Source organism: Ictalurus furcatus, chromosome 9 (genome assembly GCF_023375685.1).
Source record: "Ictalurus furcatus strain D&B chromosome 9, Billie_1.0, whole genome shotgun sequence".
In the NCBI taxonomy this organism is placed as follows: Eukaryota; Metazoa; Chordata; class Actinopteri; order Siluriformes; family Ictaluridae; genus Ictalurus; species Ictalurus furcatus.
The window spans coordinates 6,437,609-6,451,044 of record NC_071263.1 but is presented as its reverse complement, the minus strand read 5'-3'; the positions used below and the strand labels follow the sequence as shown (position 1 = coordinate 6,451,044).

Sequence of the window (13,436 nt, the reverse complement as noted above, 5' to 3'; positions counted from 1 at the left end):
GATGTTCTGATGTTCCATTTTGATGTTGAAGTTTGTGTGTGTGATGTTGAATCATGTGGCTGCATGCTTCCTGCCTGTGGTCAAATTAGAACTGTGTCTGCAGAGAGGTGAAACAGAAGTATCTGCTCTATAATTGGGAGACTGCAATTTCAAATTCCAACAATACCACAGCCTAAGCAGCATGAGAAAGAGATTGAAAAAATGCTAACCAAAGTCATGCACAAAAGGTACACAATGGCTGATCAAGTTTATTTGATCGGTTTAGAAAAGACAATGTTCACACAAACATAAAATATTAAATCACACTAAAATTCTACCACAATGATATTCCATTATCATACTTACTCATATTCTTTCTTAGCATTGTCATTATTAAATTTTACTAACTCTTGAATTTTAAGTTTCATTTCCTGTGTTTTTAGTTTTTGAACATTACATTTAACATTAAAGAATCTTTTGAAAACATAATGAACAGCAAGGAGTGGAAGGTCAGGAGTGTAATGCTCCATAAGGCGCTGGAGTTTGCATCAATTTTATGTAGTATTTTGTGATCCATCAGCTATTATTCTTAGGCACATTATTTGGATCTGTGTTCCACATGAGCAAACACACAGATACACTGACAAATAATGTCATATGACTTCCGTGAAATATTTGAAATATTTTAAAAATTATGTTTCTAAAAGCACTGGACAACAAAGAAAAGTAAAAGCTCATGTTTGGAGTGTGCAGTGGCATATTATATATGTATTATATATGTTCAGATAATAGGAATAGAGGAGGAGTGGTGTATGACTTATGTAAAGACGCAGTGAGTGTTCATACGGGAGAAAAAAAACATCACAGGAAAACAGTGCACAAGCTCAAGTTGGGAGTTCAAATTTAGCATTCCTTGTTTTAAGCTGCCTGCAGTGTTGCTTTTTTCTTTTTTTAACATCTCATCTGAAATCAACAAATGTGGTTGCCTTCATTTTAGTTGCAGGTTTAGGGAAAATACCTGCAGTGGCATGTTTGCTAATCCTGTTTGTCCAGTTTATACATTGTGTTTTTATGTTTTTGTTTTTTCTTACAATTCTAATGGCCCCCTTATGGTCCATGGTCAGACACGCATGCACTCACTCACTCACCTTCTCACTCATTCATTCACTCTCTCTCTCTCTCTCTCTCTCTCTCACACACACACACACACACACACACACACACACACACACACACACACACAAAGTGCATCTCCATCCAGGAGTTCCAGGCTTTCTTCATTATACTCTAAAGTATGAAATATATTTCCCAGCATCTCTTGATCCCTCTACTGTTTCTTAAGCAGCTTGTCGGCTTCGTGGTAAGTGGGATACTTCACTGTCTCAATTTTCTCCTTCACCTTGTAAGAGGGGTAGAGGCCAGTGCGACCACTTTTGCGGTTGATGCCCTTGGAGTAGCCATCCCAGTGGTTGCCAGCCACTCCAATCACATCTCCGGGCTCCAACACAATCTCTCCTTGGCTGTGGGGCTCATGTGCATAAATAGCCACTTGATTGTGTGCATTCTGTCCCCCAAAGTAGTAGATATCATCCAGTGAGTAGAAGTAGGATGAGGCATCCGGGTGCAGCGTCTGCATGATCTCATAGGCCACACGACACACCTTTTCATGTGAGAGAAGAAGTCAGAATTACCATATACACAATGCACTATAGTTATAATGTCAGAACCATCTATCTAATCTATCTATTCTGCATGTTAAATTCTAATGCAAATTATAAGTTAGATTTTTGGGGGGAAGAAAAACAAAACAACAACAACACCACCACCAGACACACATCACAATAATGATAGTTGAGTACCTGGGAGGAGAAAGTGCAGACCAAGAAGTTGGTCTGGGACAGGAAGTGGATGTCAAGGATGACTCCTCTTAATGAGTTCTCAGTATAGCGGTTGTGCAGGCCAGCTGACCAGGAGATGGAATTATCGCTGATGAACTCATAATCTGGGTACCTGATGAACAATATAGTGATATTCAGTATATACAAATATCTTAGGTATACGCATAGAAAAGCTGAGATGAAAAGCAGAGATGCCTTTCAAAATAGTGAAATTAAACATTTTCTACATTAACTTACTATAAAGACCAGTAAATAGCACTAAACTAATCAAGATCTATATTTGGCATGGCAATCCTTTGCTTTTGAAAATGTATCAGTAGTCTCAAGTACAGTCCCCTCCCAAAGTATTGGACCAGCAAGGCCAATCCTTTTATTTTTGCTATACATTGGCAAAGACATTTGGGTTTGAAATCAAAAGATGAATGAGACGATAGATCAGAATTTCAGCTTTCATTTCCTGATATTTACATCTAGATCTGTTAAACAACTTAGAACACAGCACCTTTGTTAAGGATATACCAACATGAAGATCAGAGAGCTGTCTATGGGAGAAAGCAAGCCATTTTGAAGCTGAGAAAACAAGGAAAATCTATCAGAGCCATTGCACAAGCATTGGGCATAGCCAATACAACAATTTGGAATGTCCTGAAAAAGAAAGAAACCACTTGTTTTCAGACCAGACATGGAACAGGTTGGCCATGTAAAACAGCAGCAGTTGATGACGAACATTGTGAGCTGTGAAACCCCCCCCAAAAAACAGTCAGTGACACCACCAACAACCTCCATAGGGCAGGGGTGAAGGTATCACAATCCACCATTCGAAGAAGATTTGGAGAGTAGAAATATAGAGGCCATACAGTACAAGATGCAAACCTCTCATCAGCAGTAAGAATCGGAAGGCCTTGAAAGAGGGGCCACAAAAGTTCTGTAACCAAGATTAACCTATAACAAACTAGAGGTTTCTTTTTCAGAAAGGCCAAAGGTTGGAGAAAGAACTGCTCATGATCCAAAACATACAAGCTCATCACTTAAGCACAGTGGAGGTAGTATGGCAGCTTGTGATAGAGGCTCATTAATTTTCATTGATGATGTAACTCCTGATAGTAGCAGCAGAATGAATTCAGAAGTCTACAGAAACTTTCTGCCTGCCAATGCCAATATAATTGGGAGGAACGTCATCATGCAGCAAGACAATGATCCAAAACACATTGCTAACACAACAAAGGACTTTGTTGAGGGATAAAAGTAGAATTTTTCAGACTGGCCATGTCAATCACCAGACCTTAAACTGTTCGAGCATGCATTTCACCTCCTAAAGAGGAGACTGATGGGAGAATCACCCCAAACCAAACAACAACTGAAAGAAGCTGCAGTACAAGCCTGGAAAAGCATCACAAACAAAGAATGCAACAATTTGGCGATGTCAGGGGGTCACCAGCATGATGCAGATACTGCAAGCAGGGGCTATGCAACCAAATATTAAGTCTTATTTACTGTAAGACTTCTGTTCCAATACTTGTGCTTAACTAAAAAAATTGGGTGGTCTTCCCACAAAGGTGTCATGTTCTAAGCTGTTTAACACATTTAGATGTAAATATCAGGAAATTAATGCTGAAATTCTGATCTATTGGCTTATATTCATCTTTTAATCTCAAACCCAAATGTTTATAGTGTATTGCAAAAGCAAAACAATAGGCCTTGGCATTCCAATACTTTTAGAGGGGACTGCACATGTGCATTTTTATAAGGAATTTTCCAAAAATAAAGAAAAAAGCTTTTGTTAAAAGTAATGTCTGGAAATATAAAATGTTATTTTTTTCTGACCCAGTAATACAGAAGTCATAAAATATGCAATACACTAAATAGTAATAAAATCAGAAAACAATTAGTGTGTTGCTTTTCAATCACACGAAACTAATGCTAAAATCAGAAGTTGAGACACTAGGTATTGAATTTTAAAATCTTCCTGTCTTTTTAGATCTTCCTGAGTTTTAGAAGTTTATTCCTGGTGTAAGGAAGTATCTGATCATCTTAATACTTCTTTTTGTTACCAAAAATACAAATTTTGTGACTCTGCATAACATCCATTCTTAATTTTTACACACTTACTTAGACTTAGCCTCTTGCAGTAGTGAAGGGTCATCAGTGGCCAGGTAAACACGTTTCTTGTCAATGTGCATGCGGCGTGCCAGGCTCTGGAAGTGGTCCTCTACATGCAGCATGTATTCCTCTATGGGGTGGAATGCAGCTTCTGTGCCCACCTTATCTGTCCTGCGCACATGCACTCTGCAGAAGATAAACATTTGACTTAGCCATATGGTGAGAGTCCTAGTATGAAACATAAGGTCTTAACCAGTAACACACTATGCCAAAACTGAAAGAAATTCAAGAAATGATTAGGAAGAAGGCGATTGAAATACATCAGTCTGGGAAGGGTTACAAAGCTATTTCAAAGTTTCTGGCACTCCAGAGAACCACAGTGAGAGCAATTATCTTCAAAAACTAGAATTTAAACTTAAACTTAAACTTCTACAAAAAAAAAAAAACTCGACATAGTAGTGAACTTTCCCAGAATTTGCAGACCTTCCAAAATTCCTCCTAGAGCACAGCAATGATTCATCCAGGAAGTCACATAAGAGCCAAGGACAACATCAAAGGAACTATAGGCCTCTCGCATCAATAAATGTCACTGTTCATATTTCCACTATCAGAAAGACACTGGGCATCCATGGAAGTGTGGCAAGGTGAAAACCACTGCTAACCTAGAAGAACTTGTCAGAATTTTACTAAAACACACCTTGATGATCCTCAAACCTTTTGGGACAATATTCAGATTGATGAGTCGAAAGTGGAAATGTTCGGAAGACAGGGGGCCCATTACATCTGGCATAAACCAAACACAGAATTCCACAAAAAGTACATCATACCAACAGTCAAGCATGGTGGTGGAAGTGTGATGGTGTGGGGATGCTTTTCTGCATCATGGCCTGAGCAACTTCCAATAATCAAGGGAAGCATGAATTCTGCTTTTTACCAGAAAATCCTAAAGGAGAATGTCTGGACTCAAGCGCAGGTTGAAACTCAAGGGGTGAAAAAGGTGACTAAGAAGGTAATGTAATGGGACATCTGTTCAGGGCACTTTAGAAAAAAGAATAAACAGTCAATAGAGTGTCGAGCTGGGTCCAAAACTGTATTAAAGTGCATTGAATCCACTATACAATAAAGTGCATCAAACACAATAAAAAAAACTATATGCACAACACCAGACAAATCAAAATGCATTTTAGGTGGACAAATAAATTCAAAGAAAATTAAACATCACCTCGAACAAAACAAACCTGTGGTCTCATAAAAAGTACAAATAGACAGGATAGGCAAGGGTCTGATAAAAATGGGCAGATATGCTTCTTCGTTTCTAGGTGGTTCTTTCCTTTTTACACTAGAGTTAGTTATCCCACATTATTATGTTTCTTGGGTCTGCGCCATTCCCTTCAAAGCAAACAAACCAGTGAGCCTTTATTTGTTGCTTAGTGACAGTTGTGTAGAAGTAAGCCAGAAATGTGCAGGTGCTGCACAACTCGGCTATATTTAATATTCACATGGACTCACGAGTTGAGTATGTGTGCTAAATCTACACAGATTACATAAACTTCGTCAGCAAATTTACTTTGCATGGCACTGTAGCAGCTAAACCCATACAATGATAGCTTAGTTGTGCCTCCCTTTGGATAGCAGCACCAAACTAGCCTAGTTAGAAATTATTTTCCAGTCTGGTAGTCCTACAAACAGTGACAACACTCAAGTCAAGTTTTATGATAAATCCAACTTTTTCTGATTATGCCATACATTGACAGCTAAGTTACTTCAGCGTCCATAAAACAAAACTTAGGCTACTAGTTGAACTGGAAAATGCATGGAGAAGAATCTGGGATCAGCCGCAGATGATTGGTCTCACCTCCATTCACTGAAGATATAAAATTACAACACCGCTGTCTTCTTTTATTGGTCTTCAGTTATGTAGTAACAAACACCTCCAAGTGGAGAATTATTCGGGGCTAAAGAAAATATAGCCCCCAACGCCCAGGCCAGGCCACGCCCCTGGTGTTCACTCTTGCCAGGAGCATTGCACATGCGAAGCCAGGAGGATGGTTGTTGAATCAGAAACTGTGATTCTCATGATTTCATTCACCATGACCCTGTCCAAAGACTGTCCTCAGAGATTTGCTGACAGGAACCTATAAGCATAACTTCAGTTTTCCTGCTATTCAGGCACAGAAAATTATTATTCATCCACGTTTTTATCTCAGAAATACAGTCAGAAAGAAAACAAACATCAAGGTTTTCACCAGATTTTGAGTGAATGTAGATTTGGGTATCATCAACATTAAAATGATAACGGAGGCTGAGCGATCGCAGCAGATGCCCAAGTGGAGATAAATAAATATTGAAAAGTAAAGGGCCTAAAACGGATCCCTGAGGAACACCAGTGAGCACAGAGCTAGTGTCAGACCTGTAACCACCCATAGAAATAAATAGGGAACGGTCAGTAAAATAAGATTTTAAAACTGTCCCTGACACACCAAAAACACGTTCAAGGCAGGTAAGTAAAAGAGGTTATTAATTGTAAGATGATTACACAATTGAGAGGCAACAACACGCTCAAGCATTTTTGCCAAAAACTGAAGATTTCAGTTGAGATGGAATGAAAATTGTTAACATCATCCACGGCAGCATTTTCCTTCTTTGGTACAGGTATAACAGCAGCAGCCTTTAGTACTGCTGGAACAACCCGAGTCTCCAATGAATCATTTATAATATCGAGGATAGTAGGGCACTAAACATTGAAGCATGATTTAAATAGGCTTGTGGGAATTGGATCTGGCAGGCAAGTGATTGATTTCATGGTGGGTACATCCCTTGTGAGAGTCTCAGAATCAAGCAGTGAGAAATGAATGAAAGAAACACCAGTAAACCCAGATGGACAAAGGAGTGAAGCGGCAGAGTCAGGTGTAACAGAAATTTCTTTGTGAACATTATCAATCTTAGAATTAAAAAACTGAAGAAAAGAATTACATAGCTGCTGAGAAACAGGCAAGGTGGTAACAACATTAACTTGAAGCAATCTGTTTATGGTTTGGAACAAGTGTCTGGGATTTCTCTGATTGTTTACAATAGCCTGAGAGAAATAAGATGATCTTTCAGTCGCAATTAATGCTCTGTAATCCCCCAGAAGATCCTTCCACGTTTGATAGTAAACATTCAAGCCAGTAAGATGCAATTTACGCTCCATTTTCCGACAAGCAGCCTTTCTAGAGCGCAGATTTTCATTATACCAGGGAGAAGAGCGGGCGAATGTAACCTTACGTGACCTTAGGGGAGTAAAAGAGTCTAGATTAGTAGCAAGAGCAGAATTTAACTGCAGAACTTTCTCCTCCAGTGATGAGGGATGAAGATCGCTTAAGGTGGAAACAACAGAATTGGAGAAAACTGTCTGATCAATAGACTTCCACTTCCGGAAAGTTACTGTTCGGATGGCAGGCTCAACTGGATGATGCAGTTCCAGGTTAAAGAAGACAGCTGTATGATCCGACAGTCCAATGTTAACAGATGAAAACTGCGATACAAACGAGCAGTTTACAATCATAAGATCCAGCAGCTTATTCCAGGTGGAACACAGAAGTAAAAACAACAGTCCAAGGTATATAAAATGGCACCACCACATCGCAACCGTAGGAGCACTGAAAGCAATATAAATTAAATAACTCGATGTTATTTAAAACAATATGACTTAAATAAACAAACGAAAACAAACAAAACGGTGACAGGAGTAGCAGCAAAACGCGCCAGCGTACCCTGTCAACTGGAACCGGAAGACAGCCGCTTTACCATGAATGGCTCAAAAAAGCTAAATGAATGTTTTGGAGAGGCCTAGTCAAAGTCCTGTCTTGAACCAATTGAGATGCTGTGGCAGGACCTTAAACAGGCAGTTCATGCTCGAAAACCCTCCAATGTGTTTGAACTAAAGCAGTTCTGCAAAGAAAAGTGGGCCAAAATTCCACCGAACAGCTGTGAAAGACTGCTCTCCACTGCCTTTTTGATATGGCCTACACAAACTTGATGACATTTGGGTTTAAAATCAAAAGATGAATATGAGACGAGAGATCAGAATTAATCTTTAATTTCCTCATTTTTACATCTAGATGTGTTAAACAACTTAGAACATGATACCTTTTGTTTGAAACCACCTTTTTTTCAAGTGATCAGAATTATGGAACATGTGACTGCTAGGTGTTTCTTGTTACCCAGGTGTGTCCTGTTAAATTGATTGTTTAAGAAATTAATAGAGTTGAATGTCTACTCTTGGTTTGAGCCCAAGGTTTCACCTGTGAAGTGAAAAATAGAGGCCATACCACAAGATGCAAACCACCCATCAGCAGAAAGAAGCAGATGACCAGATTGGAATGTGCAAAGAAATACAGAGATTAGCCACAAAAGTTCAGGTACCAAGATGGGATGTTGTGTTTATAATGGGATGTTCAATAAACACATATGATTGTGATTTTTAGGTGGCCAAATACATTTGGTCATACAGTGTATCTTGCTTCTGTAATCTGTATAGAGTTTCTGTAATAGTGGTTCTATTGTCATATTTAAATGAGACACCTAACTTTTGACAGACCTTGTCACTTATGCTAGCCCTGACAACACCGGTAAGTAAAGCAGCATCTAGGCTGCACTGCTCTGTGTCCACACGTATAGTGGTTCTCGCCACGATCTATATTTTTCGGTCGCCTTTGAAAAAGGATGCAAGACTGGAAATTGACACAGCCATGATCACTAGATCAGGTCACGCTAAGAGGAAAGCACACTAAATCAATTTTGTTTTTATTAGAAACAGGGCAGGTATACAGGATGTCAGTGTGCATTATTACTGTAGGGTACACATGTCCACAGGAATGTTTATTTTAACCTCCTGTACTTTTTTTTTTGTACCTGCCTGCAGTATTTTCAAATACACAAAAACATTGTTGCTTATATTTCCCAAAAATTAACAAACTAGCAACCATGGCCTGTTCTTGCCTTGCATACTGTACTTTATATATGACTGTCCACTCCTGTGACTTTTTTGTTTGGCGCCACAAGATCCCAGTCCCACTGCAAACCTCTACTGTCGAGCTACAGGCAAAATTACTGAGCTGATATCCAGTAAAACATTCAGTGACGCTTTTCCTGTGCATTTAATTTGTGTTCAGTATTTCTCTATGTTACTTCTGTCAAACATATGGGCCACTGACAGGATGAAAAGTTAGACTGGAAATATATTATTTGATTATGCCATATTGCAGACATTTTTTCCTTCCCTAGAGGCTAATCAAATATATATCTATAAAAATTTATAGGCACTTCCCTAGACAATACCAGTACAATACTAACATCAAGTCTAATGGCAGGCGGAAAACATTTATTGTAAGCTCTGTAAGCCAGCTCTGTAAGCCAGCTGGCTACATGCATAAAAAAAAAACCTTTTATAAAATCTGTGAAATATTTAATTAAAATTAGATGGCAAGCTCACACTTGGTTCTGAGGGATTGAGAAAAGCTGATTAACCGCACATTTTAATAACATATGAATTGAAACTCCATCCTCTTTATAATTATGCCCTCTGCTCCACAATACCACATGCACTGTTGGTCATTCAAAATTGCAAAAAATATACAATGCCATGTATATACAATGGGGATCTTTATCTGTACATAAAAGGATAACTTGCCCTAAATAACTAGAAAAATATAGAACCTACATTTTAAAAGTCTTCATTTAATTTAGACTATAGACAAAATTAGATTTTCTTTTCAAAACATGGAAAGGTTTCCAATCGAATTCCAGAATTCTCAGCTCCAATTATAAGGGTCCATAAAAATAAAACTAATGCCTGATGATCATGTTTTTTATTCTTACCCTATGATTGGGTGTTTGAAGCCCAGCTTGATGGTCGCTTCACGAATCTCTTTCTCAAGCCAAGCCTGAGGTCGGATCAAGTATTTGACGAACTGAGAAACCCACCAGACAGATGGGTCTCCATGCAGCCGTTGCAGACGTTCAGACAGATCCTCTGGGATAGCCAGCGGCAGGTAAGGAGGTCGTGGATGGAGGCTATCGACAATAGGCAACTCAACCACTTGCACGGCCTGATCATTATTTTCACCTACACAAACACACAAAAAGTAACAGCTTAAAAGAGCTAAAATTTTTGCTCCTTCCTAAAAGACCTGTTAGGTTGATTGCTGCAGTGTCCCCTGTAACTGAACCGAAAGTGCTTCCATTAATATCAGATTTGAAGAGAAATTGCAATTACAGAAAAAATACAGACAATCCTGAAATTCAAGGCTGCATTCAGGACATATGAGCCAACAAAATAGTCATAAATACTAACCAAAGATCAAAACAACAGTGGAAAGTAGCGGGATAAAAGGTCTTTCCTTCAATGCAATTTTTTTTAAGGACATGCAGGGATATTACAATATATGAGATACAAAAGGATATTCTGTGGCATGTAATAGGCAGCAGGCTAAAGCATGGTTCTCACTAATCTGGTTTTTCATAATCATGGAGGGTTAGGTCAGTCTTGGATGAGTAATGTGAATAACAACAAAATTGAGTATAATTGCAAAAATCACAGGATAAGTTTGCAAAAGTAGGTTTTGCATGTTGAGCAAATTATACATTTGAGTGGGCAGAGCCAAATGGGCAAAAAGGCAAACTGTTAACGTAGGAAACAAAGCATGGGGGAAAAGTTTTATTGTACACCTTATTTTACAAGATGCAGTCATGGATAAAATAAAACATACCCTCCTTCAATTCTATGTTGTTATTTTTCAGGACAAACAAATAAATAACAAATGTAGTAAAAAAAACATTTCAGTATGTAATTTTTTGCAAAAAGTAAAATCAACATTTCAGAAACCAGGTGGGGAAAAGAACCATGTAGAATCACCTTTGGAACCATCTTCAGCAATAACTTGTAGTAAATGTTTTATCAGTCTCTTGAATTTGGAGAAATCCTGGCCCACTCTTTACAACATTGCTTTAGTTCATTGATGTTTGATGGCATTCGTTTATATATAACTCTCTTAAGATCCCGCCAGAGCATATCAATTTGCTAGTGTGCTTGGGATCACTGACTATGTTTACATGGACAGCATTAATCTAATTATTGACCTTAATCTGAGTAAGATAATAATGTGATTAAGGTGTTTACATGAGTCGCTTATAGAATACTCCTGTCATGTACCCGTTTTACATGATATAGAACATCATTAGATCAACAGCCCGCATCATTACGTCACCACATCGTCCGACGTCCCTCCAGAATTTCACGCATCAACATATAGTTTGTCTTCGTTATGGTACCGTATACAGTTTTGGTTGTTTTTATTTAATTTTTTTACGAACGCTTTAAGTGCAGTTAATTATTTGTCATGCTATACGTGCTAATAGACAACTGCTTGAAGCCATGGGCTGCGTCTCAAACCGCGTACTTACCGTCTACATATAGCCGAGATACATGTCTTTTTCCCCACTACAGGCCTATAGTAGGCAAGTATGCGGTTTGGGACGAAGCCGAACACTCTTGTTCGCCGTAAAATGTTGAGAACTGCCATGTGTAATCTTTTTTCTCCCTCTCTCCTTTTGCCAAGCCCCACACGAATTTATGGAGATACTAGAGATCCAGATCCTTTCTGCCTCTGGATGGAGCTCAAATCTTCTCTACTTCCAGACTGCTGAGACTACGGCTGCTCCTAAGGCCATACAGACTTCATATAAATCCATAATGAACTTTTTCACACTATCTGTTGTTACCCAGATGAGGATGGGTTCCCTTCTGAGTCGGGTTCCTCTCAAGGTTTCTTCCTCTTAAAACATCTTAGGGAGTTTTTCCTTGCCACCGTCGCCACTCAGTGGCTTGCTCAGTTGGGATAAATTCACACCTTTAATATCTGTATACCATGTTGATATTTCTGTAAAGCTGCTTTGAGACAATGTCTATTGTAAAAAGCGCTATACAAATAAAATTGAATTGAACTGAATTGAATGTGTGATCCTGTCCTGTCACAAAATGCGGTGAAAACTCACACGACGTTCATAATGTGATTAAGGTGTTTACATGTCTGTAATACACGTCCATAATGCGACTAAAACGGGAGTACTCCACCTGTCTTAATTCGATTAGAGCTTAATTCGAGTATGACGTTAATTAGATTAAGGTAAGTAAAAATTGCTGTTTACATGGTAGTTTCTTAATCAAAGTATGGTCTTAATCGGGTTAAGAGTGAATTATTGTTGTCCATGTAAACGCAGCTATTGTCCTGTTGCATAACCCAATTTCGTCCCAGCTTAAGCTGCTGGACAGATGGCCTCACATTTGTCTCAAGAATATATCTTGTGTAAAGTTGAGTACATTGTTGTCTGAATGACAACAAGTTTCCCAGTTCCTGTGGCAGCAAAATAAGCCCAAACCACCACGCCTCCTCCGCCATTCCATAGTTACTTGGTTTTCACCAAACATGGAGCTGTATATAAAGACCCATCATCTACACCAGAGGTGCCAAAACTTTTTCCTGTGAAGGGCCAAAACCAAACTTGATTGAGGGCCGTGGGCCGAAAGTAAACGTTGCATTATACCAAACTGTATTATATTAAAATTAAAGTTGCCATGGTGCCCCTCATTTATAATATTTAAAAATAAATAAATAAATAGAAAACATTACTCTGTAATCTGCTTAAATAAGGCAGGTTGATTTTCCAAGTTTTATAGTTCAATGAAACTTTGTAGTACAAAAAAATCCCATTTATCGTACAATAGAGTTCAATGCCTAATAATTCAAGCTATAAGCAATGCAGCTATATGCGTGCAATATCAGTGACATCTAATGATAGACAAGGTCCTTATTTTTCAAAAGTTTTTTTCCAAATTGGGCTGCTGACTTACTGGTATTATGTAGGTGAGAGTCAGTTTCTCAGTTTACACTTGTTCAAGTTTATCAGACTAAAAGTCTGCTCACAGAGGTAGGTATACCAAACAGAGACAGCAGCAGGGACCTGAACTTGTGTTTGAGATCTTAATCACACTGAAGCTCAGTTCGTTCCATCTGAAGATCATCACTGACTGTGTCCACACTGATGGTGAAGGGTTGAGCAAACAACACAAATTCACGCATCACATCCACAAGTCTGATGGATTTGGCACATAGCTGTACTTGATGTAAAATACAGTAGTACTTTACCACTTTCTTCCCACATTCACTGACTTTATGAGACACCAACATATCAAGGCCAGATTTCCTCCCTACCATTGTAATTGTAATACCATCCATATTCTACCACTTTAATTCATTCTTTTTCAATACTTTCCCTCTTCTCATATATGACATGGTGGGCCAAATCAAAAGTCACCACGGGCCAACCTTGGCCCACGGGCCATAGTTTAGGCACCTCTGATCTACACCTTGGTCTCATTTAGATGCAGTTGTGCAAACCTAATTCATGCTGCCATATTCT

General features: G+C 38.7%; 1 protein-coding gene across 2 annotated transcripts in view; it reads right to left on the bottom strand.

The window, feature by feature from the left end:
* Positions 1 to 228: 228 nt before the first annotated feature.
* The window catches only part of LOC128612442 (alpha-(1,6)-fucosyltransferase-like), a 92,311-nt gene continuing 79,103 nt past the window's right edge, over positions 229 to 13,436 (bottom strand). For both annotated transcript variants that reach the window (XM_053632619.1, XM_053632620.1), the window contains exons 7-10: positions 9,837 to 10,083; positions 3,987 to 4,163; positions 1,839 to 1,989; positions 229 to 1,639 (exon numbers count right to left, since the gene is read on the bottom strand). In XM_053632619.1, the coding sequence (XP_053488594.1) occupies positions 1,307 to 1,639; positions 1,839 to 1,989; positions 3,987 to 4,163; positions 9,837 to 10,083 (908 nt within the window). In that variant the 3' untranslated portion in view covers positions 229 to 1,306. The remainder of the gene's footprint in view (positions 1,640 to 1,838; positions 1,990 to 3,986; positions 4,164 to 9,836; positions 10,084 to 13,436) is intronic.